Source organism: Cryptomeria japonica, chromosome 2 (assembly GCF_030272615.1).
Source record: "Cryptomeria japonica chromosome 2, Sugi_1.0, whole genome shotgun sequence".
NCBI lineage: Eukaryota > Viridiplantae > Streptophyta > Pinopsida > Cupressales > Cupressaceae > Cryptomeria > Cryptomeria japonica.
Genome location: NC_081406.1, coordinates 487,464,711 through 487,488,148, shown reverse-complemented (window position 1 = coordinate 487,488,148; position 23,438 = coordinate 487,464,711). Strand labels below are relative to the sequence as shown.

Sequence of the window (23,438 nt, the reverse complement as noted above, 5' to 3'; positions counted from 1 at the left end):
TGCTAGGATCATCAAAAGCTCATGCCAGGACATAAATACATGTATAATTAGGAGAAACTGTATGGCTCTTCAAGAAAAATTAACCAGCAGGAAAACAACTGGAATTAATACCCCAAAATGGTCAGCCAGCAAGGATAGAAGTAACCCAAATGGAACTTTGAGTATTTTGCAACCTTGTCAAGCTCATTCAGCACAAATGATGGTACTGCTGGAAGTAGGGCAGTGGTATGGCCAATAAACTCACAGGGAAAAAGAACACACTAAACCGTAACCAAAAAGCTCTGCTAAACTCTACAAAAACATGCTCCAAATCTGCAATTCGAAAGACCATGAATATTTTCATCTTCTCTTTGAAACCCCAAAATTTGAACTCTATGATAACCAATGTGATTCCTATGTGAAATCACTCTGCTAGCTAGGGAGGATCTTTGACCACCAAAACAAGTGATTTTGATGAGGGTTTTCATCCTCAATCAAACCCTGCAAAACTCTTTGTTCACTTTGACAACATCCTGTTAAGTGTGCACTCCTAAATAATCCAAATGAGAGCCAAAATCCCCTCTATATAGAATTGGAGGGAAAAAAAAGCAATTTTAAATTAAAAAAATAATTCATTTCCCTCAAAGTGCAATATCCCTTGCTGTAATATGACTGAATATATCTAATTTTGACTTCAAGGAATATTCCTTCACCTTAAAACCCATTGTTATTAAAATCTGATTGCTTTCTTGATGTTTATGGCTCAAGGTATTATATCAAACAATTCACATACAAACATTAGACTTGCTGTTCCGAGTTTCAGACTGATAACCTTGAGTGTTATTGACACTGATACACATTTGTAAATGATGTAGAAGATATACAACAAACTAACAAGAAGAGATACACCTCAAATGCAACTTAAATATGAAATGAACATTTTAGCAAACACTTGCCATACATGCTTCAGAATAACAAACTGAATATCCAATATTGTTGTCATTAAGATCTGATTACAATTTCATACTGTTACAAATGACACAATAGCACTGATTTTCTCAGACCTAATTGACTTATGAGGTATTCACATGCTGCCCCTACTTCTCTGAACATAAGGTACTCAGAAAATTAGACATTACGTAGGCAAATAATGATAAAAAACCTGGTTATTTGATGCCACAAGGAAGAGTAGATCCCAACGACCATGTAGGAGCTGTCACATGAATTTTTGAAGGCTTCAATAGTGAAATCACCCCACTAGGAGTATGGTGCCATATAACCTTGAGTTGCAGATATAATAACAAATAAATACAGCATTCTCACCCTTCCAAGTAATGATTGAAATGATTGCCAAGGCCAACCGAGTTTAATGAACAACTGCCCACAAAATTCTGAATAACCAGCAATGAGTAATGAGTGAAAATGTGTGACTCAATAGGTCTGATCGCCCTCCATGGCAAACCACGATTTGGACTGAAAATCACCTTCAAACCCCTCCAAACCACCACCAAAAATATCTCCAAGAAATCGCCTAACTCCTAATTAAAGTGCAGATATCATTTGATCATGAATTTGAAGCATTCTCCCAATTCGATCTCCAATCTGCTATGCAAGATGACCTCAAAAAATTTGGTCTATGGCCACCATGTTGGTTGAAAATTTTGTAGAATTGGGGAAATATACAAAATTGTGGTTTCAACCACAGCGTGTAAGTAACACTCTCCTAATTAAGGGAAGGCTCCCCCTATCTAACTACAACTTTGAAAATAAAAATAGGATGGGACAACAATCTTTCTTCTTCTTTCAAGAAAGACAATATCCTTTTCTCTTCACAGAAAAAGATAGCGATTTGATATAAACAACAGTAATCACTTTCAAAATGAAATGAGAGAAAGGAATTGAAGTTTCCTGAAAGCGCAAAGACTTCCGTCACTTCCTTCGGGACGGGACAACAATATCAAGCTCAAAGACTTGATTATGTGAAGTCCTATCTACCCTTTTCTATACTAATGCTATAAAGAACAAATTATAACAGCTCAAAGATTGGAATATCTTATTCTTTTCTACTAAAAACAATGGGAAGTAGTATAAGCTCAAAGACTCACATCTATTTCTCACAAAATCTACTCCTAAATTCTCCTAAGAACAAGTGAAAGCACAAAGACTTACAACTTCTCTCAACAAAATATTTATTTTAATCTATATTAACCTCAACTACTTGCAGCACAAAGACTGCAAATCAGATGTGATTAAACTCTTTAAGAAACACTTGCAAGAAAGATAATATAGAACACAAACTCAAGTATGTAGCACAAAGATTCAAAGCTTGAGCAATTTCCTTCTATTCCTTTCAATTCTTGAATTCACACATGAAAGCTCAAAGACTTTTTTGCTGTAAATTTGGTAGAGTTTTTGCTTGCTTTCCAAAAAGATAAAAATTACAATAGACCCCTCAAGTATTTATAGAAGAGGAGTCTTGAGAAAAAGGTGGGAGGATCCTAACTAACTTGAGAGATTCTCTCAACCACCAAGACTTATTCAATAACTAACTAAGACTTCAATAACTAACTAAGACTTATTCCAACTACAGTTCTAATTGAACACAACTTGTAGTTGCTTTACATGTAATTACAAAAGTGCAAGTAATGAGTTAACTTGCATTTTACAAAAAGACTTTTACATGTAACTTGTCAAAAGAAAAACCACAACTAAAGATTACAAATGTGGAAAAATTCAACTAAGTGTTGAAAAACACTTAAGTTGTAGCACGTGAAGACACGAATCCTTCAAACTTCTGGATGATCATTTGTAGTTCATCGGGATCCGGTTCATGGGTGTTCTTGGCAACAACCATGGTCTTCACAATAGTATCATGACATCGGAGGAGCACAGAGCTTTTTTCCTCTAGGATGGACTGGATTTCATGCAAAAAGATTTGGTGTTTCATCAACATTTGAATTGAAGCGACCGAGAATTGTTCGCTCCTCCATTCATTATGAATCCTCATCTATAAATTAGCAAGAACTTCTTCTGGAATCAGCTCTCCATCCTGACTTAATATGTTGCAAGAGGCCTTTTCACAATGAGAGACAATATCTCGGAAAACTTCACCCCGTAATCTCATTGTATCACCAATCTCCTCAATGAGGGATTTAAGAACAAGGGCTTTATTTTCCAGAAGCTCTTCAAATTCCAAGTACATGACCCTGGAAGAGATGATGGCATGCTCCTGTAGAACACTCAACTGTTGTTGGGGCATGGTACGCCAGATTGTCAAACTATTTTCAACACTTTCCAGATTCTTTTTGAAAGTATCAGAAGTCTGATCTAGTTTCTCTTCTACGGTTTCCAACTTAGACATCATCTGAAAAATGTCTTTTATCACTTGTGCACATAGATCATGAAGCTGATCGACCCAGGAATCCAATGCTTGTACCTTCTGAGCAGCCCTTTCCACTCTATTCTTGGGAACCAGAAGGACCTATGGAGTTACTCCCTCCAGCAGCAGGTTTTGTGATTTTATGAACAACTGCCATAAGTTGTTGGTTTTCCTCTTCTAGCTTATCTTTCTTTGCTAGAAGTTCATCACACCGCTGTACTAGTGAAGCTACAGAAAACTAAGCATCATGTTTAATCACCTCATGCGTTTGCTTACCCAATTCTATCCTTGTAACTTTGTAATCAGCAATTGACATTTCTTCAAGTGGCTTATCTGCAATGGGTTCAACAATTTCAGCTACCTTCATCTTGTTGTTGTCAATAGTTACTCTAGAGATAGTCTTGGCCTTTTTAGCAACCTTGGATCTAGACTATTTTAGTTGCTGATAATCAAAGGCATTAGGTGAGATTTCTTGCTTCTTCCTTTTTGGAGTAGAAGAACTAAGCCATGGAGGTAAAGCCATCAACTCTCCTTCTGTAGCAGCTGTAGGCAAAGGAGAAGCAGTTTCTGTTTGAATAACCGTGGTCATCCTGGGAGGAATATTTGTTTGGATGGCGACCACGGTTTGCTCAGTAACCAATGGGCATGAAGATTGCCTCATGAATTTTTCAAAACCAGAAGTGGAGGTATCAATTTCTGACAGCTGGATACAAGTAGGAGTATCTTCAGGAACTTCCTGCACATTCTCTTGTTGATGATCAAGAGGTGGCTCGTATGTTGAAATAGGAATGGCATTCTGAGGAGATTGATCCACAAGCAAGTCAGGAGGAGAAAGGGGCGTCTCAATGGAAACTGGGGGAATAATCTCATGAGGCGAGTCCAATGCTGGAGACTTGGGAGCATCATCAGATTGCTGCCCTTCTTCTGGATTGTCCAGATCGATCACCTAAACATGAAACCGTGACTTTTTTTCCTTCCCACGAACTGTCGCTTGCTCAGGAGGAAGCACTACTGCCCGACGAACTCGCAATTTGATCCTTGTACCCGAAGATGATGCACCTTCCTTGTTGTCAACCTGAATCTCAGACTTACGTCCAAGAGGTCCTGTAGAATCATTTTCTTTTCCAATCTTGTTTTTTATGAGTCTAACAACATTACTTTTCAACCAAGCGTTGGTGTTAGCTATGATAGGTTGAAATCTCTCAAGAATGGATATGCACTCCTTGTGTGACCATTGGATTAAAGGAAGTGGAGCTTCTTCAACCCTTTGTGAAATATATTCAGAATCAAGTACGTACCCATCGTCAATCATCCCTTGTGAATATCCACCAAGTTCAAATCAACAACATGCTCAACAGTGAGCCTACAGTAATCCATCTTCAGAACCTCGACCTCTGTATGAAGATCTACCCAGATATTCTCAATGCGATGCACGTGCATGAAGGATTTTTTGATCTTCTCCTTCATACCCCGGTAATCAAAATCAGCTCTGGACTTAAACTTTTTGAGCTTAATTTCCTGCATTTCGGTTTCCATGGCCTTGGCTTTAACGGATGTGACAAGAGAATATCGACCAATTTTTAATGGGTTTGTTGTAGAGATCCCCATTCCAACCTTATGTCTGGCAGACTGATGAGTGTGGACAGCCATGATTTGTCTTCCCAAATCCATAAGAATGATCTTATCAGTTGGGTATCTAGGAAGCATGTATGGCTGCCCACTATAACATCCGATTCTCATATAGGTGAAGGTCGGGAACTGTAGAAACAAGCATCCATACTCACTCACCCTTTCCCATGCCTCATCTGATATCCTTTTGTTCTTCAGAGTTCTGTCAAACTGACACATGAAGTAACCGAAGAATGCATCTTGGACTCTTCTGAAATGCAATCTGCTGTGTCTCAAAGGCAATTGATCATAATATTCCCATACCGGTATAAGCAAGCAATCACCCTTGGTAGAAAGACTTGGAAAATGTCTAAGCGATGCTGCCAAGTACACCAAATATGAGTTCATGTAGAAAGTCATGGTGGAAGAGACTGCTGAAAGTTGTTCACACAAAGCATCGCTGATGACTTCTCCCCATGATATATGATGGGATTGCCTTATGAACATGATGAACTGGTACATCCAGGGCTCAAAAACATGAGAATGTTCAAGGCCCATTATCCTGCTGAGGAGGGTTACGATGTCTCCTATTTCCCATTTGGAGTCACAGCGGTACAACTTTGCCCACCTTGAGAAGGCGGCTCGTGGCTCATGGATCCACCTGTTGATATGTTGTTTACAGTCTTTTTCCCTTTTCACATAATACTCAGCTGCACTCTCTTTGGAGATTTCCATGTAAACAAGTGTGGGAGGTATCTGAAGACTTTCTCAATTGTGTCTGCATCAAGGCAGATTATTGCTTCGCCATCATCATTTTTAATGATTCTTGTCTCTTTGTCAAAGTGATGGGCGCAAGCAAGAACAAATTCAGGTTCTAGGGCAGCCACCGGGAAAGAAGATACGTGATGGATATGGCTGTCCAACAGCCGCTGCATATTGCTATCTTGTGGATCCTCAACCCTCTTGACAAATTCTGACATGTCTACATGCCCTATCTCTGTATCTCTGATACGATCCAAAGGAGAGGAAACTTGGGAAGGTGCAACTTCGTTTTGGTACTTGTCATATTTGTACTTCATCTTTTTTGGAATTGGTGATGACAATAAATCTGACATTGATGGACAACCTGGAATACTGTGATGAAGACTTAAAAGCATTAAGGCAACATCATATTCAACTGCAAATAACATTTTTCCTTCTTCAAATGGGAAAAAATTCAACTTTTGAACTTCACGACTTTGTGAGAGAGAGTGGAAATAAATGGAAATGGGGGAATCTTGACTTTGACCAATTTCGGATCTTGGGGAAATTTTCGCAAGTATACAAGTTGGAAAGGGCATACATGCAATCGGATTTTTAAAACCCGAATGCAAGTACACTTGTAAATTTGCAAATGGAGAAATGGATGGAAAATGAGAATTAGACTTGCGGAAAATGACAAAAATGGAAAGTAAGACTATGGGTGACATGAATGGATAAAAATGGGAAAATCTGGGAATGTCATTTTCATGAAAATGGGAAAAACTTTTCAACATGTAATTGGGTTCTTAAAACTCGATTTTGAAAGGAAGGGTATTTCACATCTTTTCAACTTGGAATTTTAACCAAAAATGGTTAAATTCTTTAACTGTAAGAGAAGAACAAAGATTTCCAGCCAACTTATAATTGGGATTTAAAATCCCAAATACAAGTAAAGAGGAAAAATGGGGAAGAACAATGCAATCAAAAAATTGTATATCAAGGGGGAAAAACTCTCTCACAAAACTGATTTTTGGGGCAAGAACAACATATTTACAAATTTACAACTAGAAAGGAAAAATAAGAAAACAAGAAAATAAGAAAATGAAACAAGAAAAGAAAATAAATCATACCTTGCTTCAAACTGAAAATGCCTCTCCAAAAGATGCAACAATCTTGGAATGAAGAAGACAATCCAATAAATAAAAACAATCCGCAATGCCAAACCCATGCCATGTTTTTACAAAAACGTCATAAACTGAAAAACGTGGCAGCAAATCCAAGGGAAATGGCGTGGAAAGTGGCAAAAACCCTTTCTAACCTCAACGTCTTAGCATACCAAGCCAAAACGATTTAGGAGATTGCTGATTCGTGGCATCCTTGAAGGAGAAAAACGTGGGTTTTGGTAAAAATGTGTTTGCATTTTTGACACCAAGAAACCAGCAATAAATCTAACTCCCAAAACCCTAGAATGGCGTGAAAGATGTTTGCAAATGCACAAGAATAGGGAAGAATCCCAAACGCCTCTCCTTCCTAAAAAATCTCCACAAAAATTTGCTTGAAATCTTCAACAAAAACGTTTCTCCTTGCTGGTCGGGTTTTTTGAAGGAAATAGCAAGTTCGAATTTGCATGTATTGTTGAAAATCGGGTTTTTTGGAGGAAATAGCAAGTTTAAAATGCACTTTATCTCATTCCTAGGCAAAATCGGGTTTTTTGGGCAACATGACAAGTTTTAAAATTGCACTTTTTCATCAATAAGGCAAAAATCGGGTTTTTAAAATGCAATTAGATGTTTAAAATCCTCAAAAATGCACTTTATAGGCAAAATCGGGTTTTTTGGAAAAATAGCAAGTTTAAAATGCACTTTATCTCATTCCTAGGCAAAATCGGGTTTTGGAGAGAGATGTGCAAGTTTTAAAATCACTTGTAAAGGGAAAATAAAATCCCTACAACAAGTTATAATTCACTTGCACACATGTAATAGGGGTTTAAAATCCCTATTACAAGCAAAAACCATTAAAGTAGGGGTTTTAGAAAAGAATTACAAGTTTACTTGTAACTTAACCAAAAAATCCCTATTTTAACTGAAAAAGCCAAAAAGCATCAAGGGGGAAATAAAAAGCAAATTACAAGTTTTTTATTTTTCAATAAAGTGCACTTGTAATTAGCTAAAAATTTCCCTACAAAGACCAAAACAATGGAAATCATTAAAACTTGCAGTTCAAGGAAAATTCTCCACCTGCAGTCAGGGAGAAAAAACCCGAAATTGAAGGAAAGACATAACAAATGAATCCAGAATGTGATGAAATTTGAAACGTAGTTCGAAGATGGACTGAGGATTAAGCCAGTCCAAGGATTAGTCGAAATTCTGCCTCAAGAAGTGTGCCATAGAGTAAAATTTTCATTTTTTCACAAAAAATTAATGTAACGGTCCTTCATTTTTGAAAACAAAAATGAGGACAACACACCAATGGAGCTCAATTAGAAAGATTGAAATGTCTTCCTCTCAGCTGCAAAACACAATAAGCTCCAAGTTGAACTCCTAAGGTAGAGCTCACAACCAATGATAATTTGGAAGATCTTTCACACCCTCAAAATCGCATTACCAATTGAGAGTTCCCGTTCCCAATGGCTGAAGATTAACTGCAAAAACCCTTGGCTCCACAAGCTATCAAACAAAGAAATATTCAACAACTGGATATCCAACAATGAAGCTGCCCCCTCTATTTATTCTTTTCCTTCAAGAGGTCGGCATCCTAGAAGAAATAAAATAATATTTAATTGAACTTTCTAGAAGTTTCCCTTTAAAATAATAATATTATTTAAGTGACTTTATTATTTAATTGCACTTTAGATAATTAAAATATCATTATAATATAAAGTACAATTGTCAACATACGTGACACCATACGTGAGAACACGTTATCTCACCAAAAAATCATATAGAAATAGAATGTGAAGTCACAAGCAATTGCCCAAGCGACCCTCTTATCAACTCCTTGGCCTACGAGGGTCAAGTAATAGGCTAAACCCCTCTGCGAACTGATCCTCATGAAAATGGGGACATTACACAAAGACCTTTTTACAATTTAAAATTAACTCATGTCCCATTCGCTTTTCCCCTAGGTGTCCAATTGAGGGGACATAACACCACTTTCTAAAAATTAAAACATTGAAGTAACTAGTATAACATTAATTTTATAATGTTAGTGTAATAATTAAATAACCTGACCACATTGTGGAAAGCATTGCCAAGGCGTTGACTACTGAAACTGATTGCACTAAGAAGCAACCAATGCTAAAGAGTGATGCCAAGTGCTAAAATGAGCACTTACTAAAAATAGCCGTGTTCTCCAAGAATTGTGGAGAACAACCCAAAAGGCCAAAAATGCTACAAAGCGTGTTGCAACAAACTAGAACATCAACTGATCACCAAAGTGCTGTCAAAAGCCAAGAAAAAATGAACCCTAGCTCCCCAAGATATTTGGAGTTCTCCCATAGAAACTTATGGAAACCGCAAAAATTGGCCAATCCACATGGAACGATATCGCATAAAAATGGGGACATTACACCAAGATACAAAATTCTAATTATAATGATGCGAGTTCTAGTGATGCCACAAGTTGAAAACTGATAGGCCCCAATTCAAGTTTACCATCTAACATTAACATCCTCCCTTACGCTTGACTTGGGGGTTGTTGACCAAAGAAAGCACATACTTTACTATTGTGCTATATTCTTTGTTAATGTTGTATTTACTTGATGTTTTCTCTGCTCTTCTTACAAGTGCTATAGAATTCACCTCCATACATTTATTCCAATACTTTTCACTGCTTGATCTTTTTCTAGATGTTTTCCTCCTCAAAGGTGGCCAATTCTCTCAATAATAAGGCTCCTTTTCAAAGTTGATTCTTTGTAATAGTCCTATTTATCTTTTTCTTCTATAATAACCCTATTAGCCTTCTCTACCACAAGATCATGTCCTCCTTTTGTGGCGAATTCCTCGCCCTCTTTTGAATCCTCCATCACTATTTTCCCCTATGAGATATTTTCTCCTCTAGTAAATATAACCACTTAATGTTTTTCTCACATGCTTTGCAATGGCTTTCTTTCATAGCTGTTCTTTTCTTTCCACATATTCCTTCTCAAACTATTCTTCTTTTGTCAAAGAATTCTCTTTCACTTCTTCCTTATCTTCCATTTCCATTCTTTGACATCTTTGCGTGTTAGGGGGTTTTCTTTAGGTTATCTCATTAAATTTTTTGTCCCTTTCATCACATTCGGCTCAAATATTTAATCACTTTTAGTTAGTACTTGGCCATTCTTGTAACTGTGTTGCCCTTGGATAGCTGAAAGAATTGTGTGTAACATCGTTGCAAAATTCATGTGCCTTATTTTCCTCTTCCTCACATTCATTTCAATAGTGCTCCGTTTCTTTGCACTTATAGCATCTTACTTCTCTTCTCCTTTGGCCTCAGTTTCTACCTTTGCCATGCCCTCTAACATCATTGCGGTGACTTTTGTTGTCATAATAATTTTTGTAACTAGTGGATGGTCTATCATGTTGAATCTGGGGTGTTGCTTGTATTTGATTTATTACTTGTGGGCTATTCCTCTATTGTGGTTGTGTATAACCATGATCTTGCATGTTATATGCTCTTTTTTCTAAACCATTGGCTTTTGTCATCCTCTATGGATGGACTCATTACCCTCACGCCCATAACTACATTGGTGCTCATGCTCAAACTCATCACCAATTTGATGACCATCTTACTCTTTGCATATTCCTTATAGAACACATTTCGACCTCCTTGGAGGTTTTGCAAAGTGTATCCTCATTGGTACAACTCCTCTTCCCTTCTAGGATTGGGCTTTTATTTCTTACATGGCCTTTGGAAAGTACTAGGTGCACCATATTTTATTTCTCTAGATGGGTGACACCGCTCTCTAGTTCTTTGCTTTAGATGAAATCTCTTGTTTCAATTGATCCAACTATAATTTCAACTTATTTGTTTCTACACTGTCTTCCCTTTCAGTTTTTCTTCTCTAGGGTTGTGCTTCAATTTTGGAAGCCAAATTCCATTGCCTTCCCATATGTATTGAAAATTCTATTATCCAAGGATGCCCTAATTCAAGGTGATAACCTAGAGACAAAGCATTTCGAAGAGCTATCTCACCACCTCTTTGAATCTTTGATCAAACTCCTCTATGGTTTCTCCTTTATTTTGTCCCATATCCCTCACTTTTCTCACACTTATTGAAGGGACTTATGGGGATTGAAAATTATTTTAAAATTCCTCTTTTCGTATGCCCACATATTATTATTTTAAGGACATACTTTCATAAATCACTTTAAGGTCTCATCCCTCAATGTTTCTACAAAATCATACAACTCAGTTTGATTCTCTTGCACTTATTTCCTCATAGATTTCAGAACAAATCTATGTTAGGAATCTTCTTTAGTGTCCTTACCAAATATTGGTAGATTGATGTGGTTTTGTTCCATTGCTTTAGTGATACACACCTCTGTTTTGTCATTGTTTGGTGAGGTTGCTTCTTCATTTTCTTTCCAACCTTTGTGGTTTGTCCTTTAAGTTTCATTTCTTTGAAATTCTTGCCATTCCTTCCATTATTTAATAACTTTCTTACTCTGACCTCTTTCCCTTGGTAGTTCAAAGTCAAAGAATTCTTTGTGCAATAACTCTTCACACAAAACTACAAAATCCTATTCTCTTTTCCTCTTCCTTGCTTTAGAATAATATATCCTTAGATGAAACTCTTCCGGACTAAATGATATGGGGGATGACTCTTGGTCCAAGGGATCATCTCTTCAAGGTGTCACTTCATTTTAGGAGACATGCTCTCTTTGGTCTTATATTAAGGTCAATAGGAGTGAAAATAACCTGCCCACATTTATACCAAGTCCACCTCATGTATGGCCCATCTGCTGAAATAATTTTGAATGCTCCTCTATCTTTATACAAATGTGACTATGAATAATTGGGCCATAGAAACCAATCTTATATCTTGGATATTGGATTTCATTCCTCACTTTGTTAGGCAACATCAAATTTGAGTAGAGGTACAAGTGAAACCTAAAATTGGGGAGAACCATGGTTTTGGAATAGCTTCAAACTCCAAGCTATTGATTTAGATCTTTACTTCTGTTCAATGGTAGGAGGAGTTGAGCCTAAGAAGTAATAAGACAACTTGTTACTTTGTAAAGTTATTTGTATTAGATCCTCATATTGAAGAAGATTGTTTTTTTTTAAGAGTAGGTGCCTTTGTCTTGAATCTTGTAATACATTATACTTAGAAATATAAATTTTAATATTCTTCCATCCTTCAATGAATAAAATTTATATTCTAATTGTTGAAGAATTGATGGCCATAGTGTGTATTTGGAAGAGAAAAGTATAATTGGTCTCAGTGGGCTTGCAGCATATGGAGTCAGTTGCGTTGAAGGTATCCATGGTGATGGAGGATGAAGCCTGTCCTAAATTCAGTATAGAAAGGATAGTTGAGTTATAAGTACCTTAAGTAGCTTAGTAGAGTGATCTATGTGGCACCTGTTTGTCTTGACATCCTCTATAATTATGCATTAGTCATCTTCCTCATTGGAAGGAGATTGGGCAGAGTGTTTAAAGAGAGTTTGAGTTGGGATAGCCTATCCAGAATGATAGTCAAAGCCCTCCAAACCATATGAGGATCAAATTGAAAGATAAGGTTACTAGTCTCTGCCTATATTTGGATCAACCTTTTAACGGATATTGGATATATGTTGGTAGGACGTTAACTTTGAACATTTTGTTCCAGAAATTTTTGTACATCAAACTTAACCTGTGCAATGCACTATAAAAAGAGAAAATGTGACAGAGGCACTGATTATTGTTTATATTCTTCTCAAGATGATATCTCTTGATTGGAATAGGTTTCCTTTATGAAGATAATCTTGTATCTTCGGATAGAGAATGCTTAGTATAAAATTCCACCATCCAAAGCCCTTGTTTTACTGTCCCCTTCCTAATTTGACCTAGAATCGCAATTGCAACAAATTAGGGTTAGGATTACATCTTACCAAGTAAAATATCTCTTTAAATAATGCGATTTTGAATTTGAATCCCGCAATCACAACATGACAACATATGCATATATGCACTTAATTGTTAGGGTTAGGCAAATCAATCCTAATCATAGATTACTAATAATACTATTAAGCTGTTATGTCCCCATTTTCATGAGGATCAATTCGTAGAGGGTTTAGCCTATTCCTAGCTCTCCTAGGCTAATACGGTTTGTTTAGAGGGTCGCTTGGGCAATTGCTTGTGGCTTCACATTCTATTTTTATATGAATTTTTGTGAGATAATGTATTCTCACGTATGAAGTCAATTGTACTTTATATTTTAATGATAGTTTAATATTATTTAAAGTGCAATTAAATATTATTTTATAAAAGAGAATTTTCTAGAAGGAGGCCGACCCATGTGAGGAAAAGAATAAATAGAGGGTGAGGCTCATTATTTTGGCAACGATTACTTGACATCTATATTGTGTTATTGAGTTGTGGAGCCTAAGGTTTCTGTAGTTGATCTACTTGTCTTTGGGAACGATAACTCCCATAGATAGCATAACTGAGGGAGTGAAACATCTCTTGAAGGGTTGCATTTGTGGAGGTGATGATTCAGTCATCTAATTGGTGCCTTATTTGTTGCCCAAGGCCAATTTGCTTAAGTTCGATTTTGAGAAGTTGATAGAGACATTGTGAATGCTTGAGGATTTTCAAGGAGCTGTTAGCATCTGCTTATTCCTGAGTTTAATCTCAAACATCTTCAGATTACCATCAGCCTGGGAAATACCACGATTTTTGCTCATAAGGGCCAAATGGTGCATCGATTCTACCCTTTGACTGAAGCGCTCTCATCTTGAGGAGAAATCGATGGTCTTTAGTGTGGAAAGGAGATCGTGGCTGCTGCTGTTATTTAATTGAGGACTGAGACACTTCAGAAACATGGGCGATTTTGGGAAAAGCCACGATTTGGTCTCGAGAAGGACTCCATCTTCCAGATATTGCTTTCTTCTTCAGCTACCATTTGGAGTGATCATATAACAGGTTCTTTTCTTAGTTTCCATGTCAATTCGGGGTCAGTAATGTTGTTGTAGATGATACGATTTGAGTAGATATATATATAAAATTCAAATCTGAGTTTGTATAAAGAATTGCATTCAATAGGGAGTCGGTTTGGAGTCACATCTTGTTGCATATTTAATGAAAAATAAGTTGCAGGTCTCTATTTAGTATTATGTCTATAATGATATCAGTTGTATGTCAAGTGTTTGTAGAAATGTCTCTTGGCCATAAGTACACATTGTCATTTGAAAATTCATAATTATGCATTGGAAATAGAAAAAGAATCATTATGCATTGAGTTTGTAATGTTAGATATCATTGGAATCTTTTGCAAATACATTCCATGTGTATCAGTGTCAATAACACGCAATGTTATGCAAAGCCTTTTCTTGTGTCAATAACATGCAAGGTTATCAGACTGAAACTCAGACCAACAAGCTAAATGTTTGTATGATAATATTCCTTGGGCTATAAACATCAAGAGAGCAATCAGATTTTAGTAATAACAGTAGGTTAAAGGGTTGAAGGACAACTGTTTGACAAAATTCCTTGAGTCCAAATTCAACATATTCAGTCATACAACAGCAAGGGATATTACATAAGCACATTAAAGTTTGGAGGAAGAGACATGATGGGTCTGCCCGAAGCCATTTCTATACCAAGCCCAAGGGGATGTCTACCACAACCCTCTTGCTTGCTTGGCGGCCTGTACCTGCTTTCCCCATTTATGTCTCATCTTCCTGAAGATACGTGCCCTCTTGCAGGACTGGGGGGAGGTTGTAAGGGGGTTACTTGACTTTGTAAGTGCCCTCTTTTTCCTAGGCCGCAATGGTCCTACTAGGATGGCCTCCTTACGAGCCTGCTCGCCACCCACATCTTCCTCCTCAGGCTTTCTCCCACAAGAGGGATTTCAGACAATCAAGCATATCTTATATTCTATCATATAATCATACACTTAAGCATTATCTATTATGCATAAACAACATGTATATATATACCACCGGTGGCTGTGAGAGTATATAGTGCTGAGAAGGGCAGATCTGAAAATAATATCAGACTGCTGTTTTAAACCTGATCTGAAGATTAATTCCTTTGATGTATTTTCAATTATATGACTAGAGGTTTGATCTAAAATTCCTTTATTTCCTTTATCAGAATTATTTCTTCTTTGATCTTCTTTGGTGTGATTGTACTTTTGTGTTTTTTTGTACCTTCATATCTCATTGAGGAGACACATCTCTTTGGAAAGAGATATCCATTAAAATGGGTCATGTCTCCTCATTGCCGTCTTATTATTCAAATCAGATCTTCACTTTTGATTTATTCATTACAATGCTTATTTTCTATCCCCCAAGTTGATCTCCCATGGATGTATTCCTCAGATGAAATCTTCTCCCCTTTATATCTTCCCATGTGAGGGAGAGTCACGCCTCTTCATCATATCTTCCCTTTGCAAGGGTCACAACCTTTAATAATTATCACCCTTTGAATGAGTTACAACCCTTCATAAGTTTTGCCCATTCCTTTCTACTTCCATTAATCCCTTTTTGTTTCACATGCTCCCTTCTTTCTTCTTCCAGCCCTCTACCCCCTTTCAAATGAGGTTCTCTTCTCCCTTTTCTATCTCATGTTTTAGGGAGTCACAACTTTTCATTTCTTGCCTTTTGACCATTCATTAAACCTAATTAAATTTTAATTTTATTCCTTTATATTTTAATTTTAATCTTATTTTTATTCTTTTGTATTTTAATTTTATTATTATTATAAATAATAAAATCCCATTCAAAGAGGGGACATTACACTTGTACTCATGCAGTCTTAATTATTATGACCTATTTGAATAAGATATGCATAAGTATTCTTAAATGAACTTTGTTGCACAGACTCAATGTTTCCACACTTTTTTTATATGAGCTAGATGTATGATGACTATGATGTTCCCAAATTGATATAGCTTCTCCAATAGAAAGCTTAAACAGATTGCCTCTTTCTACATAGATAATTAGAACAAGTACAAAAAATCATGGAATAAAGTGCCTGTACAGGTGTTGTCACCATTATTACTAATAATTTTGTTAATGCATTCCTAATTAGTAATTATCAATACACACTCTTCTATAATCTGTGGGTAATAGGACAAGTACAACACATACACAATTTAATACAACTTCCCATGTAACATATATCTTAGATTGTTTTATATCACTATAAAACCTATTCAGCGAATGCCTGGATGTACTTTATAATCCCTTCAAAAACAGAAGTACAGTATTGAGGTTGGAATATATGTCTGATACGTGCCTAATTAGTATTTATCAATAAACACTGTTCTATAATCAGTGGATAATATGATGGCATGTACACGATTTAAGACAACTGCCCATACTACATATATCTTAGATTGTTTGTTATCATTATAGCCGTATTCACTGGATAGCTGGATGTATTTTATAATCTCTTCAAAAACAGAAGTACAGTATTGAGGTTGGAATTTATGGCTGATGTTATACTTTGATAGTTTTGCAACTATTGATGTGTAGTAACTGGTCAAAGAGTCCAGTAGTTGTAGCTTGTATTTAGAATATTTTTAAGGTATGGCTTTCTGTTTCTCAGTTTTAATGTAGGTTTTTGGTACGTGACATAGATAATATTCTCTTTAGGGGAGTTGGGATGTTCATGTGAACTATTGTCTTAAAGGAACAAAGATTAATAGTAGATATTTCTGCCATATCATTTCATTGTAAGTTTTAGCCAAGCTCAAAGGAAGGATCATTTGACTCATATATGTAACTTAAATACAATAAAATCATATGCATAGTATTATAAAGTAAAACTCAATTCTGGAAAGATGATTCATATAACTGGAAGGTACCAGATGTTCTACCTTTGCAAATCTCAATCCAAGTACTTGAACTGCAAATCTTATCCTTGGCTATTGTGAGTGTTCAAAGCCCTTGAAGTAACAGTAGATAAAACCTTTTAAGTGATCATTTATCTTGTTCACTGTTAATTTACATCAATTGTTGAATATGCCACATTAAGTATAAAATGGAATTAACTTATGCAGAAAGATTTTGACAATGAATCATATATTTATCTAAAAATATGTTTATAATTTATGACTGGTTTACAGCTAAATTGTACACCTGTAAGGGGATTGACATTATCCAGATTCTATATTCAGGGCTCGATCTTTCAAAGACAATGTTCTTTTAGGGTACTAATATGTGATATAATTATTTTTTGCAGATTTATACATGGAGCAAATGGGAAACTCAGGCACAGTCAGATACTCATGAAAATATAACAGGCAAGATTGATCGGAAGAGTTGGCTTTGCATATTTCTAGCAATTAATGTGTCATAAAAATATGTGCATTTTGTTAATGATAACTGAAAATATATATTTCTCCCTGCTTATACTACAAAGATGTCTGCATGTCATGTGTGTGTGAGTGATTGGCACAAAGGCAAGACTCTAGTTAAATTAGAAGTGCATCTGTTTGTTTGCTTTCTTTTGTATGTACAATATTTGTTAATACTCAAAAGGTAACACCTCTTCCATTTGGTATTGACGTAATCATTCTAGTAACTATGAGGAATAGTTATTTTTTGAGAGTTCTAAACTCCTGAAGCTATTTGACATTGTTTCACTCAACTACACCTTAGTAGTATCTTAAAGGCATCGAAAAGTAAAAGTTCAAACAAAATGGATCTGAATTTGAAATCTTTATCCCAAACATCATGATCAAAATAGTCAACTTATTATCATTGGTTGACTTACTACCATTAACATCATACAATCAGATGAAACATGATGAGAAGAAAACATATTTTTCTCCATGCCTTCCCTGCTCTAATTCTTCATCACCGAAACTCCTTTAAACCCATAAATTTTAAGCAAAATATAGTTACAAAATGTATCAAATGGTTCGCATTTTGAACATAAATGAATAGCATTAGTAATTGAAGCAAAATAATACACTTTTGATTTTTCAAATAATATCATGGAGAATGTTTTGTCATGCATGGCAAAGGAAAGAGCTTGCACAATCAAAGGATTCCGGGTGTGGCAAGGAGAGTGCTTCCATAACCGATGGAATACCGATACTTGCACAACAAAGACATTTACTTTGCACAACAAATTGGTCTCTTACACAGCCACTTGAAACCCTTGCATAGCAGCAAAGAATATCTTGAATAGCGGCTAGGATCTCTTGTGCATCAATAGGAATGTCTAGTGAAACCTCTAGGAATGTCTTGTACAACAACTAGGATCTCATAGTGTGTAATGTCCCCCTTTCTAACCAGTCGACATGGTGAACCATTAGCCTAGTCAATTGAGTTCCTTCAGGTTAATAATTTAGTGAATAAGGAACTCTGGGGTGTTCTACTTGGGTGTAATTTTTTATTTTATGTGGTCTAGGACTTTATAATTAAATAACATAAGGTCTTAAGTGAAAATTAAAATATTTGACCTATGTTATTTAGCTATTATAAAGTTAAATCATTTGGGGGTCCCATCATCATAAGTTGTTTTTAAAAGGGGAACACACCTAGGGAGTCATAAGGTGACTTAATAAATTAAAAATAAAAAGGACGTAGGTTGGCATCCAACTTAGGGATACATAAGGTGATTTTAAAAATTAAATTAAAAGGTTGCACAAACCTAATTAGGGCGTTGATTTTGAGTTTATAAAAAGACTTTTGGAGCCCTTGTTCATTCATTCATGTTATTATCTGTTTGGAGCTTTGGCTGTAGCTTCTTCTGGAGGCAATCTTCTAGTTAATGAGGATGAAACCCCTCATTGATGATATTTCCTATATTGTTGAAAGATATAGTATGGGAGATTTGTGACTATTACCCTACAGGCAATAGGTGGACCATCAGATAAAATATTTCAGTCATTACAGGGCTGTTGCAGACTTGTGGAGACTGATTATACAGGTTTTGAAAGGTTTTATCAGACCAAATTGGGCAGTTAGAGGCTGCATGCAACCTTTCATCACTTCATTGGCATTTGGCTCTCAAAATTGAAGGTGTGACGCCCAGATTTGAAGAATTGCAGGTCTGATTTTATGACAGCAGTAGTTACTAGCCAGCCACTTTTTTTGGGTATGTTTAGTTTCGATTTGTAAGGGTTTATTATGAATTGGGTTGTTGTTACATTGTCAAAAAATTCAATAATTTGATCAGCTTTTAGATCTAGAAATTTTGGCTCCTAAATTGCATGTTCATGGTATTATTTTCAGAATTATTATTTGCTGCTATTTATCGTTGTACTCAGCAGATTTATCAAAGACAAGAAAATACAAAAAACAAAACAACAAACCCTTCTGCATCCTCTGTGTGAATTTTTTGCCCTAGATCAGTAATCAGGTTGATGTCTTTTCATTATGCCCTTGGTTTGTTAATCAGATTTGTGATATTTTAATACACCATAATTCAGTAAACTCAGAAATGAAACAAGTAAACAAGAGACAAACACAAATACCCTGGGAAAACCTCCAAGGAGGAAAAACCCAACATTAAAGACCCACAGGTCAGATTATATATTCTCTCTTAATTGCACAAATACAATACTTAGCTGAACTCTTCAGATCTGATCCCTTTTATCATATCAGATTTGCCCTTCTAAATACATCAAGTCTTCATCAAGGGATACTAAATGCCTTCTATCTTCTTGAACAGGTTCGCCCAATCTTCTCCTTTATTTCGCACCTTCAATTGTAGAGCTATTTCGCTGATTGCATGAATTGATTGATATTGAATTGCATGGTGTCTTATCTTTATATGCATCTTTAACTTTGTTTTATTGCAAGTCGGCCTCCTTTAATTTGGGCGCCAATATTTGTTGTAGCGTGGGGTATTTAGGATAGGGCTGGGCTTATCCTTGGGGCACGTTGCCTTATGGATAGGACCCAGTCCTATGTGGGGGGTACGTTGCCTTATGGATAGGACCCAGTCCTATGAGGGTTCGGATGTTGCCTTGAGGCAATCCGAACCCTCTTACCTAGTTATAAACAACACTCCCTCTTAACTAGGGAAGAAGAGAATACATAATTTGAACCTTTAGAGTTCCATCTAGCACACAAGCATAGAATGGATCTAGCACACAAGCATAGAATTACATCTTCCACCTAGCACATGAGCATAGGATGTTTCTAGCACACAAGCATAGAAAGTGTAATACACAAGTGGGTCTTTACATAATTACAATTTTCCATCTAGCATACAAGCATAGACTGGATACTTCTCATTCTTGCACACAAGCAAAGAATGATCAAAACGCTGCAGGTAGAGTCACTGAGATTGAAACTCCCTCTCAACCAGGGTTTCACTTTCCACAATACCAAGTCTGTCTCTTGAAGTATTCGAACTTCATTCTGGATAAGGGTTTGGTAAGAATATCTGCAACCTGTTCATCTGTGCTAATATAATTTAGCTGAATGGTGCCTCTTTGCACCATATCCCGAATGAAGTGATAATCTTACAACCAGGTTACAAGATTAGGGCCCAGCCCTAAGTAATACATACAATGTTTAAGTTGTAATCCGAACTTAGCTGACAACTTCAAATACTCCTGAGAGAGTATCAGAGCAAGTGTTCCATAATATCCACCTTGTACTGCCTTAGTCTTCTCTCAAAGAAGAATCTAACACCATAATCTTCCATCTTGCATAAAACAATGCGAGACACGCAATGGATTTCAAAGAATTGATGTTGTTCGATTAATCAAGGAGACAAAGCTCCTTTAAATAGAGTTACAAAGACGATGTTTCTAAAAGAAACAATCGTTCACTAGAGGCGAAATTAGAAACAACTTAAATGACCATTAATAACACAAAGAGAAAGATATTATTCTAATACCCTCCCTTAATGGTCATCATTCTAATTACCAAGAGAAATAACAGAGAAGGCTGCCCCCTTCTTCTCAGAACATGCTGCAACAGAAGACAAGAGCCTGCCACTAACTCTGCCACTTGAGATGAGTTTGCCACCAACCCTCCCAGAAATTGCAGAACTTCTAGAGATACCCAAAACAACACCAACCGTCCAACCTGATGTTGGAGAACTGTTCCTCCCTGTAACTAGAGACACACTAAGAACAGTTGTCACGATTTTGAGGAAAAAATCGGCAAACCCTCCAAACTATTGCAGATGAGCAAGATGCCCGAAAAATAGACTGCAAACAAGAGACTAGTGTAGATGTTCGCACAACAACTCCAGGTGCGACTAAAAACAGACTGCAGCAAAGTACAATTTTTGAGGAAAAAATCATAAACCCTCATGATTTTTTTTTTACAGGGACAAAAAATATTTAAAAACCCACAGATAATTTTTAGGACAAAATTATTAAAACCCACAGATTTTTTAAGGGAAAAAATATTGAAACCCATCAGAATTTTTTTTTTAGGTAAAAAAGTATTAAAAACTGAAACAAACATCGATGCCCATAAGCCATCTTCACATTTTTCGAGGCACGAAAAACGAGGTACTGAGAAGATGCTAAGCGCACAAAACCTGACTGCTTGATGGTCAATGATGCCATCTTGCACGTTTCCCAATGCACAGAAAACGAAAAAACTGAGAAGAGGCGTTGGCACAGAATTCAATAAATTCGAATCCCAATGCAGAAACAGAGGCAGATGCAGGTACAGACTTCAAAAAAAATGAAGTACGACAGGCACGAATTTCAAGAAAATTTTTTTGGCTGACCCAGAAAAATCCGAAGACAACCCAAAAATCCTTGCGAAAAACCCAAAACGAATCTGTTGTCGGAATCTGGATCCGCTGGCTCGAAAATCGAGGCACCCAAAAAATTCTGATGACGACCCAGTTGAGGTCTCGAAAAACCCACCACGAATCTGTACTCAGAAATTTTTTTTCGACCGAATCTGGAGGGTCAAAACCCTAGCCGAAAATGCAGATTTCCGTACAAAAATGGCAGAAAAAAATCTGCAGGCGGGAAAAAAATGTGTCGCGTGGTTGCGTGAAATGCAGGAGAGACGGGTCGCGGGAGAGGGCAGAAAATAGCCAGAAAACCCTTGTAGCAATTTCGAATAAACAAATAAATTTTTCAAAAAAACTGTTAAAAATTCATGACGAATTTTTAATTGAAAAATTATTTCAAAAATAACCAAGGCACTGATACCATAAAACAATGCGAGACACGCAATGGATTTCAAAGAATTGATGTTGTTCGATTAATCAAGGAGACAAAGCTCCTTTAAATAGAGTTACAAAGACGATGTTTCTAAAAGAAACAATCGTTCACTAGAGGCGAAATTAGAAACAACTTAAATGACCATTAATAACACAAAGAGAAAGATATTATTCTAATATTGCACACAAGCAAGAAATGGAATAGACATAATCAGAATATTGTAGTCTTCCATCTTGCACACAAGCATAGAATGGAACTACATAACATAGTCTTCCAGCTCGCACACAAGTATAGACTGGATCCACTTTTCATCACTCGCAGAGGATGATACAACACAATGTATCACAGAGGTTGAGACTCCCTCTCAACCAAGGCGGTGTTCTTCACAACTCCAAGTCTATCTCAAGCTTCAAGAGAACATCTGCAACACAGGATTGACCTGCCATAAAACATTGAATTGTCAGGTATCAATATATAACCCTGATAATAAATCAAAATAGCACAACAAGAATTTTGAGAAACCACACTGCTTCTCTTGATGCAACACTTGCAACAATGTATTTATCTACTTAATGCCATTGAAGACTGTCCCTGTAGGTCCAAGAGGTCACAGTGGGTGAATGCTTGAAGAGTTTTCCTTGTCCGTAACACTTCTTGACTAATCTGAACTTAAGCAGCTTCAGTCCATAATCAACTGTGCCTTGCAAGTATCTTGGGATGTGCTTGGCTGCAACACGATAAACATGTTTGGGCAAGCTCATAAACTGACTGAGAGCATTCATTGCAAGACATATGACTGGTTTAGTGTTAACTAGATACATCAGTGATCCAATCAACTGCCTGTACTCTGATGGATCTGCAAAATCAAAGTTAGCTGCAAAAACACTTAACTTCTTTAAGTTAGATTCCATAGGAGTAGACATGGGTTTACAATCCATCATTCTAAATCTTTTCAAAATATCAATAGTATACTTTCCTTGACTTAGAAATTTCGTTAGACCTTTGCCATACTTCTAGACCTAGAAAATAATGCATTCAACCTAAGTCCTTCATTTCAAATTCTGAAGCTAGTTCTTTCTTACATCTAATGATAAGTTCATCTTTACACATATCGAACTATAATTAGCATTTCATCATTGGATGACTTAAGGTAGAGTCAACATCATTTTACAAAATTCTAAACTTAACCAGTATTCTTTCATACCAAGCACGAGAGTCCTGTTAGAGGCCATACATGGCCTTCTTCAATCTGCACACCTGAATCTCATAACCCCTTAAGATATACCAAAATAGCTGGAACCCCCTCTCAGCAGCAGCTGTGTCTAATCACAACTTCCATGGTACTTGAACTTCCTTTGAGTGTATGCTCATCCCAATAATTTCTCTTGAAGATTTAGTATGCCTTGTTTCAGAAGCATTCCAAGCCATTGAAAGATC

General features: G+C 36.5%; 1 protein-coding gene across 4 annotated transcripts in view; it reads left to right on the top strand.

The window, feature by feature from the left end:
* The window catches only part of LOC131047987 (MLO-like protein 11), a 108,701-nt gene that overhangs the window by 19,586 nt on the left and 65,677 nt on the right, over positions 1 to 23,438 (top strand). For all 4 annotated transcript variants that reach the window (XM_057981900.2, XM_057981836.2, XM_057981970.2 and 1 more), the window contains exon 5: positions 17,084 to 17,144. In XM_057981900.2, the coding sequence (XP_057837883.2) occupies positions 17,084 to 17,144 (61 nt within the window). The remainder of the gene's footprint in view (positions 1 to 17,083; positions 17,145 to 23,438) is intronic.